Here is a 20,787-nt window from a genome sequence, read left to right on the forward strand (position 1 = left end):
AGGCTACACCTCATGTTCCCGGAACAGTACTCGGCCGAATGCAAATTTTGTAAAAAACCAGGATCACTCCGCCACATAATTGGGGAGTGCGACTTCAGCTCAGAACATCCACCCCTCCTCCATCCCCCCACCCCCTCTTTTAGAGAGCAATGGGAGATTTTGATGTCCAGCTCCTCACTCGCGACCCAGCTAGCGCTGGTCGACCGGGCGCAGGCGGCCATGACATCATATGGGCTCCAGTGAATAAGGAACCACTCCCAATTTAGACGCTCAATAAATGTATTCTCTCTCTCTCTCTTCATAAGGCGGGAAACAAGTGCATCAGTACACCGTCAGTCCCATTATCACTCAAAGAACTTGAGTTCTTAGATGGACACGTGTTGGTTTGTACACGTTGTTGGTGTGACGTTTTCATGACGTCAGAACAGAGTATTTACCCTAGCGTTTTTCACTAATAAAGTTTAGTTTGAAGTGGTGCCTTGTCTGTATCTACGTGTTTCTTCTGGTCCCCGTTGTTTAGCGCCTCAAATTTTTGAGTATGACCTTCAGCTGGCGAGATGGTCAGGCGACCGGTGCAACCATAAGGGAGCGTGTAGGGGCAGGTACAAGCCATGCCCTGCTGTGATCGCAGACGAGACCAGCGACGATGGACAACTCCCAGGCTGTCAGCTGGGTGCTCCTGCCCAACGTGGGTGGCCTGGCGGGACTCTACATCATCAAGACCAAGCACGACGAGCTGGCGCAGGTAGGCACCCCTCTTGTCCACCATCCACACTGAGTCAACGACATCCTGCTCACCGTGAAAGTCGAAAACTGCTGAACGAGAAGTCGAATTCATTTAGCGAATGCAACCAGTGCACGGCCTTTTTATAATACACACGAAAGAAGGGTAGTGAGAAAAATTAAAGCCAGAGGCATCATTCTAGCCTGCTGGAGGCGATGAAGCAGCTTTTGTTCGCGGTCGTGTTCGTGTCGTCTTCAATACGAGGCGGAGTTTCACGTGTCAGAAGTAGGTTGTTGCACTGATCAAGCCTGCCGCGACATTTGCCAGACGTTTCGAAAGCGACAACTACCTCTTAAAATGCCCGAACTAAAATAGCCCGCACGCTCTACACTCTTGGTCATTTCCACCATTCAAAAAAGAAAGGAACTACAGATATCGGGGGGCACGGACACGCTAGAAGAATTCTTCACACTAATGCTGTGTGGAAACACGACCGCCTGTAACTTTTCAATACAAACATACACACTTAGTGCAGTAAAAAAAAGTTAATTATGCGGTTAGTTAATTGGGCTTCTGGCAGCGATAATTATCCCACTCTGTGTCTCCCTGGCCACATAATTAATTTCCACAGGTGGTCCTCGCGTGCCGCCCAGAGCCTAACTTTAAGAAAAACAAAAAACTTACTTTTGAACGCCCGGTATATATATATATATATATATATATATATATATATAGTATAAGTAAAGAGTCGTATACACAGCAAGAACAATAACAAACAATGTTTACTTACGTAGCGGCAACGGGACTTGCCTTCATCAGAGTAAAGTTACATGATTTTGATGTCGCAAACATTTTGAACACATTTCTTATATAGGTTTGCATAAAACTGTGAGAAAGAGCGGAAAATGTTTCGGAAATGGGGAGTGTGCATGGGAACGAGCCCACTCGTCACAAGCCCACTCGTCACCGGAAAACTCGTCGTAGGCCAACTCGTCACACCGGCCTTTTCGTACAGTGTCATCTCGAGATAGGAACTCTCGTGCCAGGTGCCTTCTCGTCACATGCATTTCGTTACACCGCGGCCGTGTGAACAAAAGCCTAGAAGCCCTGACCGGAAATTGGCGTTTAAAGCCGGTCTGAGGCTGGTTTCTACAATGGTAAATTCGTTACGGCTGTTTAGGAGGGCGTGCGGAGGTCTGTGTGAGCAGCAGGTGTGCATAAAGAGCTGTTTTTTTTTTCTTTTGCTGGGGAGGGGGGGAGAGGTCAGCGCGATTTGCACTTCTTCAAGTGCTGATCGTCAGCAGTGTTGAGGTGGTGTACGTCCGTATTTTCGCGCGTATAACCTGCCCTTGCATACAACCCGCACCCCCACTTTCAGTCTGCGAATAAAAAATAAAAATAAAAATTGGCGAAGCTTGCACCAACTCGCGCAAGGCTTGAACCATAGCTAAGCTGGAGGATTTCTTTCTATGTAAACACTGAAGGACACACCACCAGGCATTGCATTAGGCATCGCATTGAAATTGTTTATTTGTTGATCTGATTGATTGTGGGGTTTTAACGCGCTGACGATACACAAGTGACGAGGCGCGCCGTAGTGGAAGGCTCCGAAATCATTTTGACCACCTGGGGATGTTTAATATGCGTGCGTCGAAATCTCGAACACACGGAGGTTTTCGCTTTTCGCCTCCATCAGAAAAGCGTCCGCCGCGGCCGGGAACCGAACGCGCTTCCTTGGGCTCAACAGCACGGCGTCATATCCAGCTGCGCTACCGCGGCGAGCAATTGTTTGTTAAATAATATTAATCTTTATTTCACTGCACTGAATACATATTCGGGCCAGCCCAAGCCAAAAAATCTTGTGGGGCCTTTTGTTAACCTGTTCCATTGTCGCTTTTCACCGTGGTGGTAGTAGTCATCGTCGGACGGCACCCCCCACGGCTCGCTCGCAAATACCAAGATATCAACGATCGCATCGCTAGAATCCTGGCTGATCACGAAGGCTGAGCCACAGTCAATACGCTTCGGAATATTGCCGGCAACATCCGCTTCCGGTACTGATGAAGTGAACAACGTCGCAACCCAGCGTTGAAGACGCCTACACAACGAGCAAACGGTGCAATAGTACAAATAGTACAAAACGAATGCAATAAACATTTTTTTTTATTTCATGTACACCTGTTCACTGCGTCATTTATAACAATTGGTTTACTTTTTTTGCATGCCATGTAATACAAATTTGGAGGCATTATCATTTTAATATACCTCGGTATGCCGGCATATTTACCTAACTTCCTGCGTTAAAAACTTTGATAGAACACTCGCTCACCTACATCATTTTGATATGGGCGACGTATATATAGCAGGCGGAAACAGCGCTTTAGAAAACAAGCTCGTAATGCGAATTTTCCGTGTGACGAATATTCCGGTGATACGAGAATTCCTCGTACGAAATGCCCTGTGACGAGTTGGCATTCCTGACCAGTTTACCTGTGACGAATTGGCCTATGACGAGTGGACTTGTGACGAGTGGGCCTAGACCCGTGTGCATACAGTCAGGCTACGCCTATGTTACAACATCAACAAACAAACAAGAAAAATAAAAAGGGTGGGGGGGGGGGGGGAGCGAGAGAGAGAAAAAGGGGTCGTGTTAACAATGCAGCGTTCAAGGTTGCACCATGACGGGTCAACGTATGCCGCGCGGGCTGCAAGTTCAGACAATGGGGGAAACTGGACAACCGCGGTTTGAAAAGAAAGGGAAGAGTATACAGTAAGGTATTCAGTGACTGCGGAGACTAGTTCGGGGAAGCGAAGATGGGTGTGCCCCCCGCGGGTCAAGAGAATAGATAGGGGGCACAAAAGAGCATTTCACAGAAGCTAGCAATTGAACAGGAAATAGGTAGTGTCACAAAAGGTTAAACATGAATAGATCACAAAGAGTTAAACATTCTTAAGTGGTGGTGGAAACGAGGCCTCCCTCCCCAGGACAAATGGCATTGTTGAGCCGCATTAGGCTAATAAAGCTGCTGTATTAGGAGAGTTTCTGCGAATTCTGATGGCAAACTCGAGGGTAGGAATAATGAACATAGTTATAAAAATTATGAAGCCGCTAATTTTAATCGAGGGATAAGCACGTTAGTTTTCCGTAACTTTCACTAATTCCAAGCGTGGCTGACCCAAACTTATAAATGAGATAAGATTCCCGAACCTCGCGGTCGTGGCGCGTTTTGAAGGCGGATTATAAAATCGTTGCTTTAAGATGTTCAAATGCATGCCCGGGACTGTTCACATGTCTTGACAGGGGCAAATAAGGGCAGCTTTTTGCATGAGAGCGGTGATTATTGAACCGTATTCGGAAGGGCGTTTCAGTTTGGCCGATATATTGTTGCCTACAAACAGTGCACTCTAGAAGATATACGACATTAGCGGAGTCACAGTTAAAGTTACCTTTTATATTTACGTAGTAGTCTGAAGCCGTGCTGGTGGCGCGCTGTGTAGTGGTCATGTGTGGGCATACTTTACATCGGGGTTTATTGCAGGGCATGCAGCCAGTAGTTGCCGGTCGGTTGATACGAGAGTTAGTAAGAAAGTCACCTAAATTCTTATTACGCCTGTAGACAACGCGTGGTGGTTCGGGGAATATGCTTTTTAAGCGGTCACTTTGCATTAGGATATTGTGATGTTTTTTTAGCACGGTTGACACTCTTGGAGCGGAGGATGAGTGGGTTAAAACTAAGTTGGTTTGCGGGTTCCCGTTCGGGGCTTTTTTCTTTCAGATTTCGTTAGGGTTAATTGGTTGGCTCGCACAATAGCGTCGTCGATAACTTTTTCCGGGTATTTTTTATTCAGGAGGGCGGTCTTGAGTTCTCGACAGTTTGAGTCAAAGTCGGCTTGGTTTGAGCAAATTCTCCTAAATCGGTGGGCTTGGCTGTAAGGTATTGCTGTCTTGCAGTGTCTGACATGGCTGCTTCGGAAGTGCAAATACTGCCGCGTGTCTGTCGGTTTTCTATACAGTTTAGTTTGAAGCCGACCTTCGAAGGTAGTAACGGTGACGTCCAGAAAGTTTACACTGTGTTCCGAATAGGAATGAGCAAGGGAAATACTAGGATGGGCTAGGTTAAATGCCTCAATGAAGGTGAGGAGCTCCGCCTCACCGTGTTGCCAGATCATGAATATGTCATCAATATACCTTTTATAGTACATTGGCTTTACATTTTGGGTGTCAAGAAAGTTTGATTCGAGGTGAGCCATAAAGATATTAGCGTAGTTAGGTCCGATTCGAGTTCCCATTGACGTTCCGCTGACTTGCACGTAATGAACTCCGTCGAACTCAAAATTGTTAAGTTCAAGAATAAGCCTAAGGAATGTTTGGAGAGCAGAAGAATCTATAGGTTTGTCGCACGATGACTGGTCATACGCAAAGGATACAGCGGCGATGCCATCTTCATGGGGGATGTTAGTATACAGTGACGCAACATCAAGGGTGACTAGAAGGCAGTTATCAGGAATTTCAATTTTTGAGATGTCTGAGAGAAAGTCATTGGTATCCTTAATGAAGGAGGGAAAGCTGGGCGGAATGTCGCAAATGAGATTATCCACATAGCGCGAGAGGTTTTCGGTAACAGTGCCAATGACAGAAACAATGGGGCGCCCTGGGTTGTTCACCTTGTGAATCTTTGGGAGAAGATAGAATTTACCGGCTACTGGGCTTAAGGGGATCAGGGAACGAGCCGTGGTTTCATTTATTGTTTTATTTTTAACAAGCTCAGCAAGTTTATCTTTGACAATTTGCTTATAATCTTGAGTGGGATCATTGGGTAGTGCTTTATAGAACGTCGATACTGATAGTTGCTTATTGGCCTCGTTAATATAGTCGGTTTTGTCAAGGATTACGATTGCGCCTCCCTTGTCGGCAGGTTTAATAATTATGTCGGGACAGCTTGCGAGTTCCTCTAGGGCTTTCTTTTCGTTAATAGTCATGTTGTGGTGGAACGAAATTTGTGTTTGGTAAGCTTTTCGCACATCGCGTTGGACAGCTTTGATGTACATGTCGAGGCAACTATCACGCTGTGTGGTAGGGGTCCAGTGCTTAGAGCTAGGTAGGGTTCTGCGGGCTTCTTCCGTCGCGGGGTGATCGTAGAAGTATTCTCGTAGTCTCATGTTTCTGGCGAAGTTATCTAAGGACTTCGCCAGAAACATGAGACTTCGCCAGAAACTTCGCCAGAAACATGAAGTTTTAAGGACTTAGATAACTTCGCCAGAAACATGAGACTACGAGAATGTGCGCTAGTGCGCTAGTTCTGGGGCGCACTGGGGATCTCCTCCAACGTGTCGCTCGCTTCATACTTGCTGAATTTTTCCAAAAGTAACTGATGGAGGCGGAACTAAAATTGCGTAAGAATATATTAATTGTCGGGTAGACTAATAGCGAACAAAAAAACGATATCTTTGGATGGTGCAGCCATTATTTTACTGATATTTTTCTCTCTGGAGGATTTAGGGAAGAAAAAATTGCGTTCACATTTTTTGTTCCGCTGCTCACTTCTACAATTATTTTCCAAAAATATCACGTGCTTGTAATTTTAAGAAAATTACAGTAAACAAAAGGATAAGCAGCTGAGGGTCCCGCCAGGCTGTTCGGGCGCTTCTACAGTACAGTCACCATATTTAAAAGTGCGTACCGAAGCGGAATACGAACAGCGAGGACAAAACAAGACCGCAATGCGGATGGAGGAGAGGGGGACTCCCCACTCAGAAAATTTCGGGGCCCGTGATTCAAATAGATAAGCGCGCAAAGCAGGCATCAGCCTGCGGCAGCACAACTGATTTTGCTCCGTGGCAAAGGCGGTTTTATCAGCGACAGACCAAGACAGACGGGCATGGTGAAAAACGAAAAGGCGTAGGAGCGCCGCCTGGGGAACGCTAAACAAACTTTCAACTTTTTTGCACAGTTTCCGAGAAGCGGCGCTGGCCGGCGGACATGAAAGCACGCAGGAAGGCTACCGAGCGGGAAAGGGTAGGAGAGAGCATCAGGAGAGTGGCTGTTTGGCCATTTTCCGCTCACGCGTTAGGCAATGATAATACAGGCGGCGTTGGCCGTAGTTAGTCCTAGTTTTAGGTGTACGTCTTATTGGTCGCCGTACACGGTAGTGACGTGTTTCTGCGTCGCCACCTACGTATAACTTGTTTTTGTGTACTATCTGGACAATGTCTAAAGTAATACAGCTGGTCATCTCTAAGTATTGAGTGTTTTTAAAACAAAGGTGAAGTTGGCAGATCTTGGAATTTCCCTTGAAAATTTTCGGAGCACCGTAATATGTTTTTTTGCAGGACAACAAGGTTATTGTATTTACTTTGTGAAGTTGTTCCCCACACAAAGATTCCGTACGTTACTTTTGAATAGAATAGAGAATAATACGTTTCTTTTTAACCATGGCGGTATTGAGTGTGATATTTTACAAAGGCATCCAAATGTTCGTGCCAGAGCCGTAACTAAATGATTTACGTGTACTGACCAGTTTTAACAGTTCTTGGAACCAAACACCAAGGAACTTTTGCTCATGTACACGTGCGATAACATGACCTTCGTATTTGAGATTTATATTTTCGTTTAAGGGCTTATTGATTGGCCGGAAAATTCTATAGGTTGTCTTTGTGGCATTTAATCGCAGCTTGTTTTGTTGTAACCAAACTATCCGTACACCTACAAACTCGAGCCATGAAAACCGGCGTTGATTGTAAGTTTTCCTTTTTCGCTCGGAACTTGTCTATTCATCGAAATGTAAGGTATTAAAGTATTATTACTCACGCACCAGTCCTCACGCAGATCTTTGGCGATCGGCTGAGGTATTTTTTTTTTTCGTTGAAACGGGACGGGGAACACAAACCCCTTTGGAACGGACCTGTCTCCAGACATTTGGAAATGCGTTGATCAGTTCTCACATTCATAAAATGTTCGAAGTGGTCAAGCTAAGTAAAATTCTCACAAAGAAATCAACGCCACCCTGCGCTGTGAACTAGATGAACAGCAGATATGCAAAGGCCCTGTCGCATAGTAACGGCGGTCACAGTGGCTTTGTTGTCGCTTTGATTTGCTTTGGTCGACATACTGGAAACTGCGAACACATTTTCGGGGAAGGTCCAATCTATTTGCCAGCATCCAGTATACAGTAGCGATTTGCCAGTATCCAGATCTAAGATGGATGGATGAGAAATACGACGCGCCGTGCAGGCAATTCAGGGAGTCATAAATACGTGGAAGCCGGTTACCGCCTTTTTTTTAATGGGCAATCAACACAGAAGCGCCATGATCCAAGACTACAGGTGATGCCCATCGGCTGAAGGATGGCTCGATGACGTTCTTGCTTCTCGGCTTCATTAGAATGGGATGGGCGAATAGGCCTCGCATCGACGTCCGTGTTAATGTGAGTGACCGCCGATGTCTGAACCAGAGGAGTATCGTTGAAGTGGAAAATGCCCTGATATCTCAAAACGGTAGTGTAGCTACTGATCGCAAAAGTTCCAACGCTGTCATTAGTGTGAAATCAGCAGCAGTCAGTGATGGGTCCTGCTTGTCGTCTGTGGCGTCCTCGGAGGTGCCAGTATCCACAGCGGAAAGCTCGCATTCTCCCAAGGGCAGAAGCAATCCACGAGGAAGGAGTCGGCCGGAGAAACCACAGTTTAGAAACGGCATATTGCTTTCGTTCTCAACCCCCGTCACGACAGCATGGGAAAATGCGGCGTTGCGCAGGATCAGCACGTCAGTGACAGGTGAAACGAGATAATCGCCGCCTGGTACAGGCGGGCATAAGGGGGTGTAGGTGGTAGTTATGGGAGTCAGCCAAATCAAATTTAATATTCATGAGTACATACAGCGGTAAAGTGGGCCTGCCAAAGCCTACAGGTGGGCTTGCGCGGCGTCGCCCGGCAGCAACGGCCTTCACTTCTGTAAAAAGCACTCATTGGCAGCGATAACTGAATAGAGAGGTAAAAAAAAGACAAGCAAACCAACAAAAAGACAAGAAGAAAAAAATGAAAGGGAGAAAAAAAAGGAAAGCAAAGAAAAACAGACAAACAGAAAAGACGAAAAGAAACAGACAAACAAAAATACAATAAATCAACATGGATTCTAGCTGCATGGGTGGCATTTTTCTCATCCCCAATAAGCAAATTAGAGAACAAAGATATAACGAACTGTCACCGCACAAACATACATACTTCCGCAGAATTCTAATTTATGCTAGAAGAGCAGCACGCAAGTGTTTCCGCATATAGTTGAAGACAACAACGACAACAATTCGTCAGGCAATTCGTTGAAGTTTAATTCGTATTCGTATAGGTTTAACATTGGGAGCTCGGTAATCGGTACACCACGAGCACGACGATTTGCTTAAACAATATATCGAATGACGGTAAACCGCTTGCCTTAAGTACACTGTCCGAATCCGGCACGTGTGACTTGTGGCGAATTCCACTGAGAGAACAGGAGCAGTGGCGTCGTGCAGTGAGGTGTAGGGGACGGAACACTTGGGAGCACGCCGGAGCAGTGCCACTGCACCTGCCATTGGAATGCGGCACGCACCCGGAGAGCAGGTGGAAGCGGAAAAAACGACGAGGGGAGAAAACGGTCCCGACCCGACTGTCGTGGCTTGTGCCGCTGAGATGGGCATGCACGATAGCACTTATCAGTTTAAATAAGGGCGATTCGGCCACACTACTTGTAGTAGTAGCAATATGAGGCCCGTCTGCAAGATCGGCGAGTGGTGAACAGGCGGTATCACTACGAGGGCCTCTCAAATACTAAAAAAACAAGTAACAGCCAGCCGTATTGCGAGGTTGTATTTTGCACATATGTGCCATCTCGCGGCGTGGAGCAGAGGTTAAACTGCCGGCTACTTGTTGCAGTCGCTGGTTCGAATCTCCAAGGTGCTGTTCGTTTTTTTCCTGTTCTGCCTCTAGCGTTTTTGAGTACTGATAACGAATATTTGAGTAGAAGAAATACCCCCTCCCCTCCCAGAATCTTTGAAGGACGTACAATCAAAGTGGGAAGCTCCTTCACTGGGTCTGTTTACTGAACGGCCCCGTTGATTCTGGCATGGAGGTCACTGAGAGCAACCCAGTATCGATGCGGCGGCGCGTGCCAGGTCGTCGCTCCATGCAGCTCACCCGACGAACATACGGCGTCCTCCCGCAGGAGATTTCCCGCCGCGCGAACTTCGTCGTGAAAGTTCGCTCCATGTATTCCGGCATTTAAGCATCCCAGGAATCAATGCAGTGCGTCCTGCCACAAGTGCGGCGGTAGGAAGCACTCGCATGCTCGTAGGGCTCGCTGCCCATTCCGCAAAGTTGCAAATGCACGATGGACACCGCCGCGCTCGCCGAGGCGCGACAATTCGCGGGACCAAAAGAAAGAAAACAAAAATCTCACACACACACACACACACACACACACACACACACACACACACACACACACACACACACACACACACACACACACACACACACGCACACGCGCACGCGCACGCGCACACGCACACGCGCACGCGCACGCGCACGCGCACGCACACTCACACTCACACTCACACTCACACGCACACGCACACGCACACACACACACACACACACACACACACACACACACACACACACACAGGGGAGGATATGACGTTGAAGGTCGTGTGACTTCCTTCGTATTCTGCTTACTCCGCTTTTCAAGCGGGAGCAGATCGGACTGCTCTCGGAGCAGCGAAGGTGATCTCGCTCTACCACTGGATGACATTGCTCCTACTCCAGTTCGACCACTGAAACACGCCTGCTCAGGAGAGAACACTTTCAGGGTGCTTTTGAGTGCTCCTGCTCTCCCAATGAAATTCGCCATTATAAAGAACAATCTTGGCTATGTGTTTAGCACAACCGATTATAAGGCTTAGCGTCATCCTCAAAAGCTGTTGGCAGCTTAAGACGTAGAACACCAGTGGCACAGCCAATTAAGATGGCATAGTCAGTAAGAAAGTCAAATCCGAGTATAATTCCATAACAGCATGCATCTAAGACGGTGAACAAGACAGGGATACGTCCGGCCATTTCGAGGTGAGCTTTACACATTCCGTCAATGGTGGACATTCCTCCGTCGGTGGCAAGTAGCAGTGGTCATACATTTCGAAAACGTGCGGCAAAGGTTTGAACTTATGATGGAAATGTGGGAATGAACCTAGATGCCGGGAGATGCGAGCCCATCCGGAAGAAACCCCCCAGATACCAGTCCCATCACCTCCACTGGGGGTGTGTGAGCATGTCTACCTCGCTATCTGTGAGGGCCACCCACGGTTTTACAATTTTCTTATATCAAAGTGGCGAAGGTGTCTGAATCTTCTCTAAGAGCGGAGCTCTTAAAGAAGCCATGAAGACAAAATACAAGTTTGTTTTATTCGAAAGATTTCGTGTTTTATATTGTATCCAGCGCTTGTCCGAATGCAAACGATGTTTAAGTCACTGATAAATTGTTCAATTTACATTAAAATATTGATTTTCTCGCTAAATCGTGTGTTTTCGTGGTCCGAAATGACATCAGAGAAACCGACCGCTCTGGAGCCGATTGGAAAGCCTCGTTTACCGTTGATGGATCTAGATGGCGCCCCCATACCGTGGCAAGCCGTTTTCTACCTCTGGTTTGTTTTTGAGCGTATTTGAACCTGGCTTGGTTTTGTTCAGGGAGAAAATAATCGTTTCGTGAAACAGAGTGGTCGCTCAACAAATATGGTCACGTAAGACACCGTTGCTTGCGTCAATCGGCCAGTGTATAAAAAAACTACCCCAAAGCCCCGCAGTCCTGGGCAGCTAAACCAAGCTTAGTTCGCGCAGTACCGGTATTTCTATGTTTACGTGTGCTTTTGTAACTTCCACTGTCGGTCCCACCATTCTTAGTGCTTTAAAAGGAATGTGGCCTAAATTTAAGCGCAAATAGCCCGTCCGACAAGCTTATAAGCTGTGCCTAACTTGCGTTTGTTTTCACCGGCCTCCGCCAATCGCAAAGCTGGCTGGTATGACATCATAGGTTCTGTCGTGGGAAATGAGCTAGTGGGCCACGTAGACATTCCCTTTTTTCCTAATTTTATAGCTTATTTCAGCTTACGTTAAGAGTGGTGTCAGTATGATTCTAACGAGGCAGTTTTTCTAATGCACCAAACTTGTGTTTTGTCTTCATGGCTCCTTTAAGCGCCCACTCCGGTGGTTTGGCGTCGCCGTTCGCCAGCGAACGAAGAGGACACCGCAGACCCGAGACGAGGGCGAGGAGGAAAGCGGGGATAAAAGTATTGCGAAAGTATGAATGAGAGGGCGGTATGCCGAGGCCGTGCGAGACATTCTCAGCGGTGGCGATGCGCTGCGAGATGACGCCAGTCTATCGCGTGCCATCGTGCGTTCCATTACGACGCGATCACTGCCCGAGAAAATCGAAATTCTGCGCATGCGTCAGCGCCGCTGACTCTAGAATCCAGGGGTGCGCGCCTCTGAACACGGCTGGGATAGAGCGGAGGAGCGCTCGCGCCTCCGCTCTCGCCCCGTCGTGCGCTTTCCGCAGCAGTTATGCGCCTCGCAGATACCGCAACCAGGGTGCCGGAACGAAACGAAAACCGGAACTTAAAAGCAAACAAAAAAAACTGTGGCTGATTCAGCTGTCATAGGAATCATCAAAACCCGAAAGTGAAATGTGCAGCGAAATCTGCAGCTCAGCATGATTTGCGGGTCGGCGGCTGTCTTGTCGGTGTGCTCGGCGAGCCACTTCTTGCCGGCGGGTCGCTTCGGCAAAGGTGTACTCGCGTAATTTCCGGGACGGATATGACGTCCGTGAAATCTTCGGGTATCGCGGTGTAAAACACTTTCGTGTTAATATATTAAACCCGAAAACGAATAGCCGTAAGTGTAACGCGGTCTTAGTGCTAAAGGTTGCTTCCCCGCAAGAAGACATTGTGTGCAGGGGTGCACTCTTTACAGGCCGCTTCCTTCGTTGTGTTGGCGTCACTTCCGTGACGGATATGACGTCGGCGAAATCTTTGTGTAACCGGGAATAAAATATTTTCGTGTTTTAAAAAACGATGCTTTTAGCCGGAACGAACACTAAAATGTAACGTTTATTTATTTATTTATTTATTTATTTATTGTTATTTTGTGAATAAAATACTCACATTAGCCCTACAGCATTGACGTTGGCTCCTATTACACATCAATAAACACAAATATTATAAACACGACGCCAAAACAAAGAAGAAAGATACAATGTTTGGCGTGAACACCAGAATACACAACCAGAAGCGAGAATTTCAGGTTACTGCCGCAAGATCAACGTAAACAGCTACAAGTCATGTAGCCCTTGCACGCAAATGCTACCAAAACAGAGCGGAGAAAATTTCATACGGAACCGAAATAACATTACCATGGCTGGCATTTCCGCCTTCAATAGAATCGTTACAAAAAATGTTTGGAATGTGGATATGCGCCATGACAATTCACCAATTTTGCCGCTATTATCCCTTCGTTTGGATGTATACGTGGAGGGCTGAAGGCACTGACGTTGGTTCTTTGCTACCTCCTCTGATACAATCTATTTCGAGAAGCAACACTGGAGTTTTAGAGAGTTCCATGAGACACAGCGTATCAAACTTGTAACGATAACCTCACAAGTATACGAGTTAGTAACGAAGCGCACAGCCGGATTTTGAATTGTCTCAAATTTGTCATGAGAATTTTAATGTTCGGGTCCTAGGCCAAGGTGGCATACTTCAGAATTGAGCGTATACGCGCGCAGCACTGTTGTGCCAGAGCACCTGGCCCAAATGCGTTGCACAAGGCGACGAGCCGACAGCGAGGCTTAGTGACGCCTCGTCCAAACCGGATCAAACCGCTAAAGGACGTTCTACATGGAGCGAATTTCGCCTGCGAATCCGCTGGAACGAACATTCGCATTTGCGAAGTTCGCAATGCCTGGAATTGTCGTCTACATGGGGCCTGCGAACGCCGCGATTTTCGCATTTCAGATGCGCCTTGTTTGCAGACTGAACTAAGTTTGCCACCAGCAAAGGTTGTTGTGATTTTAAGAAGGGTGGTTTTATTTTACTTTCTTGGCAAGTTGTTTCTGCCTGGTTTGCGGTAAATATAAGTTTATTTGTGGTTTTATATAAGAATCGCCAATTCTTTATCAATATACGGACACACAGAAGAGAAGACAAACGTTTTGGTCTGCCCGCGCTTTTGTCGCGCTCATACAAGGAACGCCATCTGGTTTCCAAGCGTGCAAGTGGTGCCGAGCTGTGCTCCTATTGGCCGGAAGTCTGGCCCCTCTACACCGCACACGCCGCACGAGCGGCGTTTGCTCGACCGCTTCAAATGTTTGGCACTTGGCGGGAGCAAGGAAAAAAGGTGGTTTTGCCGCACGGGCGGCGCCGCATCAGCGAATTCGCAGGTGAAATTGCTCCATGTAGTACGGGCTTAACGCGCCACTACCTTTCATCGCGGCGGCGCGGCCGAATGCCGCATCTGCGAACGACCAAATAAGGGCATGTCGCTACGGTCACGGAGGCGGCGTGGGCGTCGCCCTCCCTTTCCCCATTGGCGGCGCAGCTGAATCACGCTTCGCTACCATTCGTCGGAATTCAAACCTCAGGCAGTGAGATCCCTGATTGGAGCTATTCGAACTTCTCGGGGCCACAACGAACTTCCCGGGGTATAAAACAAGCCCGGAGGCTCTCATCGTCGGCATTCCTCGGCGGCACTTTTCGGAGGCACCGAGTGCTGTCGCCTTTGTTCAAGTCATGTAAAATTTGCTTACCTTGTACATACTGTATATAAATGTTACTTCAACTTTTCGTCGGCTCGAGAACTTTATCGCTCTGCTCTGCGCCGCGTCGATAGCGGACGGAGCAAGGCAACGTCGCTACACCGGTGACTGCGCTCGGATGGCCAGTCGCAAGCGTGGAGGCGGCGGTGAGAGGGCGGAGTCCCTACAGCGAAGACAGCGCCGGGATGACTGACTCCCAACATCGGTGACGAGCTGGATGCGAGTCACAACCCTGCAGACAGCGCTGGGAAGGTCATTCTCAACAGCACGCTGGTTTTCTGGAAGCTTGGAGTGTTCAATCCAATGGAGCGGCTTAAATCAAACAGCGCTAGAGGAATTCTCATCTACGATATCGTCTTAATGAACCCTGGGTGCCAGGTGCACACACGCGTTGTCATTCAGTTACATGCGCGAGTGGGCAATGCCACGGGTGATTTACGGTATGACGTCAGTGCTTCCTCTAGTGCTTCCTCCACTCGTCATGATTCACTTCGTGGAAATGCGTGATTTTTTTTTTCTTTGTTCGGTACGTTCGCAGAACGCTGGAAAGCTGTGAACTGTTGACGCATCTGTTATGCTGTAATCCCGCAAGGGTGCTGTTTGCTGTATCATCACTTGCCAAACACTAAACCCGTTAGTTTTGCTCTCGGCTCTTTGTCGTCAGCACTAAGGGAGATCTCCTGCTCGCCGCTCGTTCACCACGCTACCACTTCATGACGGAGGCGACGGAGCTCGGTACGAGTTTGCCTTCGCCAATGTAAACCTGCGCTCGCAGGCCCTTCCTCCACCTTTAATTAACCGCCCATCGATCTACACCGATGTGGAGGACTTTAATGTAGGTATCAACAGTAACTGGTACTTCCTATCACTTGTCTGCGAGAACATCCCGTTCGTCTCCCTCGTAACGCCTCCAAAGCCTGTCACCACCTCGCGAAATACGTGAATAGACCCCGTGGTGGGACAGCAAGTCTGACCATTTCTCCGTCCGTTTCTCCGGCCACAAGGCTTCCTTCATGGCAGTCAAGAACTGGGAAAGGAGTGTTTATTCAAGGAGTAACGTGTGAATAATAAAAGTAGCCTGTGACCATAATATATGTCTATCTGAAATTCCTTGCCTCAACATATTTTGCACAGTCGTAACAGCTAGACAGCTATGCTCAAGTTCCGCATTAGGGAGTATCGTTATCGTCTGCCACTTTTGCACATTTTCTTGCGCGCGGCCGATGACCATCGCCTTTTTGAAATCATAACACAGGAGCACCGATGGCAACAAACAGAGAATCTCTGCGGCTTGACATTCTTGTAGCAGTTATGTCCTGCGCGCCTCGTATTTAAGAATGGGCGGGAAGCTCTATATTGGATAATTGCGCCTATTCCCAGACACGCATCTGGCCGGTTTAACTGATTTACGGGGCTGCGGCGGGCTAGTCCAAGGTGCGTGGTGTCAAAATTTAGTTGTCATTCGGCAATGCTACTTCGGTTTTCTCGGTACTGAGAATGCGGGCGTTGCTTTGGAGTTTCACTCTCTCCGGTGGCACCACTAAGCCGAAGCGACGCTCAGTGGTACCACCGCGGTGGCTCAGTGCGGCGACTCAAGGCGCTGCTGAGACCAAGGAGACGTGTTCGATCTCGGCCGTGGTGGCCTCGTCGTAGTCCAGGGTGGCGTCTTTGCACCAAAACACCAAAATTTGTGTTTGCGCGGTGACGTTTGTTTCTGGGTCGCACGATCAGGGTATTGCAACTTCTACTACGCCGGGCTATATCTGGCACACCACTGTCCATACATTGCCACGCATTATTGTTCTTCATAGTTGTGTGTTTAAGCCAGTATGCCTTCCTCTTCAACTGTGCCGACTCGTTCATTCATGTCCGTTTTTCGACTGCGGTTGTGTCGCTTGTCCTTTTTTCCACAGCGGTGTCCGGCTGCGCGTGTCTACCCGGGCAGCGGCGGCCAGGTGGCGCTGTGGGCGCTGTTCAACAGCGCCATGGGCTACGCGGCCTTCCTGGTGTTCCGCGAGGGCCGAGGCCTCGAGGGACCTGCCAGGCCGTGCGTGGCCGTCTTCGCGGTGGGGCTGTGCCACAACTGGGCGTGGCCGCCGTTCTTCTACTCCCGCCAGAAGTACGCCGTGGTAGGTGCACTGCTGTTTGCCGAAAGCAAGGCGTCGCATTGCGCAGAGCCCCGTGTTATTGTATCGCTCTGCTTTGCAAGGGAACTACGTTCCTTGACGCCAACACCTTCCGGGCGCACACAGGCGTTGAGGGGGTGCTTCGGCAGCCCGACGCCATGCCTGTCGCTTCTGGTTTGTGACGCCATCCGTCCGCTGACGCCGTAGCAGCAACGGCAACGTTAAAGAGCGGGGCCCCAAAATGGAGCCTTGAGGGACTCCGAGATCGAGATAGTAGCAGGACAGGCCGCTGCTCCGTAGTTGAATTGATCAGGCTTTCAGAAATTTGAGAGTCCAGTGACCGGGATGAATCCTCGTCAGATTGGAGAGAATGCGTTTCTGCTTGATCTTGTCAAACGCTTTCTTCGTGTCGACTTCCCGAATGTGTTCTAGCGGTTCCCTTCATGCATTTCCGTTCAGGAGCCGCAGAAGCAACCAGAGGTATTTGTGCGTTCCCATGTTGGGTCTGAGCACGTACTTTCCCAGCGAGCGGCGCTTCCAACAAATGTTTTGCTAGCCTGGCGACCGTGAAGTGTGTCTAGCTGGTTACACGTCCGCGAGATCATATGTGGGGCACAGATGCGCGCTCAGCGATAGAGCATGCTTGTGGCTTGCCTCGTCTACGGCCTGGGCTGTGCGGGACAATTCCTGAGAGCACGCCACAAACTCCTTTAACATGGCGACTAACTTTGCAATAACTGCACCTATAACAGAGGCGTTTAGATCCGTGGAATGGCTTTCGTCGGACAGAGATTCGTCCAGTAGAATATTACATGAGGTGTTGCAGCGAGGCCAAGTTGAAAAAAAAAACTGGTTGATTCCTCTGTCAGGAGTCGGTGAAACACGAAAGTGAATATGCAGCGAAATCTGAAGCTGTGCATGATTTGCTTCTCGGCGGCTGTCTTGTGGGTGTGCTTGGCGAGCGACATCCTGCTGAAGGGTCGCTTCAGCAAAGCTGTACAGGCGTCATTTCAATAACGCATACGACGTCAGTGAAGCTTGGTGAATCCCGGCATAAAACACTTTCATGTAAAAATATAAAACGCGAAAACGAACAACCCGAAGTATAACGTACTCCTTAGTACAAAGGTTGCTTCCCCGCAAGAGGATCCTGTGTGCAGGGGTGCACGCTTTACAGGCCGCATGCTTCGTTGTACTGGCGTCACTTTCGTGACGGATATGACGTAAGTGAAATCTTCTGAATCCCGGAATAAAACACTGTCCAGTTAAAATCAGCACAGAAAACAAGGTGGACTCTATAACAATATTCAGCACAGAAATTAGCAGGATTGGCCGCATGCTGTGCAAGGGTCAGCAAAATACCAAAAAAATGTTGGTGGTAGCTGGTAGCTGGTGGTTACTGGTAGCTGGTATAGTGGTTACTGGTAGCTGCTATATAGCCGTTTTTTAGTTTTTACGGACCTGCAGAGTCGGTGAGTCTTGCCGAACCAATGAGGGCTTTGCCCATGACCCTTGCGGTTGTAAAAAAACCTGGCTCCGTCGTTTCAGTTTGTGCAGTTAAGACTGCAGGAGTTGCGTGAAGAGAAAGGATAACGGGATGTGGAACAGATTCTTTGTGCGAAGAAAGGACCGTTCTATGCTCGTGTCCGGAGCCCGTCTGCGCCTCCACGCTGTCTCTGTTCTCTAGATCAATTACTTCTCCCTTCTTTCTCTTGCGTATCCAGCTATTTGAAGTTTCGTCCGAGTAATTTGCCTCCTGCAGGTCGATACTTGGCCCCAAGTACACATCGAGGTGTTGCAAACTGGTCCATCTTTCAACATTCAAGCTGTATACATCAAGCCAGGCGTTATTATGCGCGCTGGCGGCATTTGAACCTATCGCTGTCCCGGCAACACATAACTTCGTTCTATTATCAGTAAACTCTAGGCTTTTTATCCGAAATACCACATTTTAAAAAGAAACTGGACGTGTCCCGATTGCAGAGATTATGGTTTAAGATGACGGAGAAGTGAAAACAAGTGTCGGCCGAGGCCTGCATAATTACGAAAACGCAGAAAAAGCCAGACATCGAAAGAAGTGCGCCGCTTGTAAAGGGCGCAGATAGGGCGTACTAACAGCGAAGCCGGCTTTCGAGCATGTTCGAGTGTGAGCACAAGGGTCGCATGCGTATGCGTACCTCTTATTGCACCATTTTAAAGGTAATATAGTTCTTTTGGGATAATAAAACGCAAAAATATTGGCGCCGCTTCCACTAGTGGTGCAAGGCTGTAGAAACAAGGGAGCTGGGAGTCGACCTGGCTTGTTTCCCTTTGGATCCGCGGTCAGTGTACGGGACACATCTGGCTACACTTGGCCTCATCCGGCTACATTTGGCTAAACGTGGCTACAACCCGGCTACACTTGGCCTCACCCCTCAGCACTTAGCGTAGCCTAAAGCAAGAACATCGCAACCCCTAACAAAACTTAGCAAAGCTTAGCAAACTCCATCTGCGCTACCCTCAAATCCTGGGGCTTCCCGAAGCCTAATATTTCCCTGAAGTAGATTTGGAGGGATACCCTCGCATTATAACACTATGTGCCGCATACTTTGTTTCTTTTCCATACACCACGCATACCCCATCATTTTGTGTATACTTCCCCAGAAAGCTGCAAGCAACCTGCTCTAGCCTCAAAAAGAAAAGCACTGCCCTTGGAATTATCGTTGAAAGTTTTCTTTCTGACGTCCAATTTCTCAGCCTCTGTACATCTCTAGCGACGTTCTAGCTCTCCATTTATTCGTTTTCATCTGCCTTGCCTCTTTCTTGGATTCCCCACTCTTCTTTCCGTATGTCGTCGTTAGCCTTCCACTCTTCCTTAGCCACTGCCTGTCCAAGCTGCGCTCCCTGTTGCAGGCCCTGGTGGACATGGGCCTCCTGTGCGGCGTGATGGCGCTGCTGGCGCGCCTCTACTTCCCCATCAGCCAGCGGGCCGCCAAGCTGATGCTGCCCTGCCTCGCCTGGACGCTCTTCGTGGCCACCTTCAACTTCCGCGTGTGGCGCTACAGCCGCCGCCGCCAGAGCAGCGCCTGAGGGAGCCGCTTCTGCCTCTTTACACCCCTCCCGAAGACCCCCAAGTGCTTGCTGGGAGGAGGAGTGCTAGTTCCCCGGACAGTCGCCTACGCTCTGGTGGACACCTCTGACGTTAGGGCAGCTGGTCATGCACTTCCGGACTGCGCGTGATATACTCGCTCAAACAAGCGCGCGCTTCCAATGTGCACTGCGGAGACTTGGCAACGAAATTTGGGAGGGGGACCTTTTGGATAAATCAAAAGTGTCCTTTCGCGCAATGCGGTTTACATCTGATTTTTTTCTTTCTTCCCGATCTGGTGCCGCTCGTACGCTTGAACGTGGTGCTTTCGCCATCCCAAACAGCTTGATGTACTGTCGGCCAAATCTTTAACTAGCGTTCGCGAGCGGGGACGTTTCGTGCGTCAGCGGCGTTTGACGGAAGCCAAGTTGCAAACTGGGAGATTGTCTGCTAGGCTATTCCTTCCTATAAACAAGAGCGTCATAAGACTGAAAATTCGCAGCTCGCGCACGATAGTTAACGATTTGGCTGACTGTACACTGCAAGAGTGGCGACAACTTAAACGTGCATGTTCACATGTGTACGGCGCACTGTCAGCTTAAATCATTGCAGATGACAGGAATTTCACGCGCGAAAAACATGCCCGAGCAAACAAGCCTGTACGTCGCCCTGCTTTGCCATGCCCGATGTGCAAAGGGCATCGAGTGTTCAGACACCATTGGAGCTAGTTTGCCGGCTAAGCACCAAGAGTGTGGCACGTGTCGTGAATCAGCGATGCGAGGCGTTTCAGAGGACTTCAACCAGGTAAACATTTGGGCTGGTTGGTACATATTCAAGAATAGCAAAAACAGCGTAAAGGATGGGACAAAGGAAGAACAGGATGAAGCGCTGTCCTGTTGTTCTTCGCTCTCCTGTTGTTCTTCCTTGGACTCGTGCATTGCACTGTTTTTGCTATTGTTTTTCTCAGGAGGTGTACTGCACAGAACGGAACGGTCCACTTCATCGTCATCGTGCTCTTCATTCACAGCGGAATGAA

The 20,787-nt window shown here is 48.7% G+C and overlaps 1 protein-coding gene across 1 annotated transcript; it reads left to right on the plus strand.

The window, feature by feature from the left end:
• The first annotated feature begins 638 nt into the window (after positions 1 to 638).
• On the plus strand, positions 639 to 19,963 carry LOC144142014 (translocator protein-like). Its single transcript, XM_077673443.1, has 3 exons — positions 639 to 745; positions 16,472 to 16,687; positions 19,577 to 19,963. Exons 1-3 carry the CDS (start codon positions 647 to 649, stop codon positions 19,751 to 19,753), a joined length of 492 nt encoding a protein of 163 aa, XP_077529569.1. The 5' UTR covers positions 639 to 646; the 3' UTR covers positions 19,754 to 19,963.
• The last annotated feature ends 824 nt before the right edge of the window (positions 19,964 to 20,787 follow it).

The sequence above is a fragment of the Haemaphysalis longicornis genome, unplaced genomic scaffold (genome assembly GCF_048455015.1).
Source record: "Haemaphysalis longicornis isolate Haplotype H1 unplaced genomic scaffold, Haemaphysalis longicornis Haplotype H1 scaffold_6, whole genome shotgun sequence".
NCBI classification, from domain to species: Eukaryota; Metazoa; Arthropoda; class Arachnida; order Ixodida; family Ixodidae; genus Haemaphysalis; species Haemaphysalis longicornis.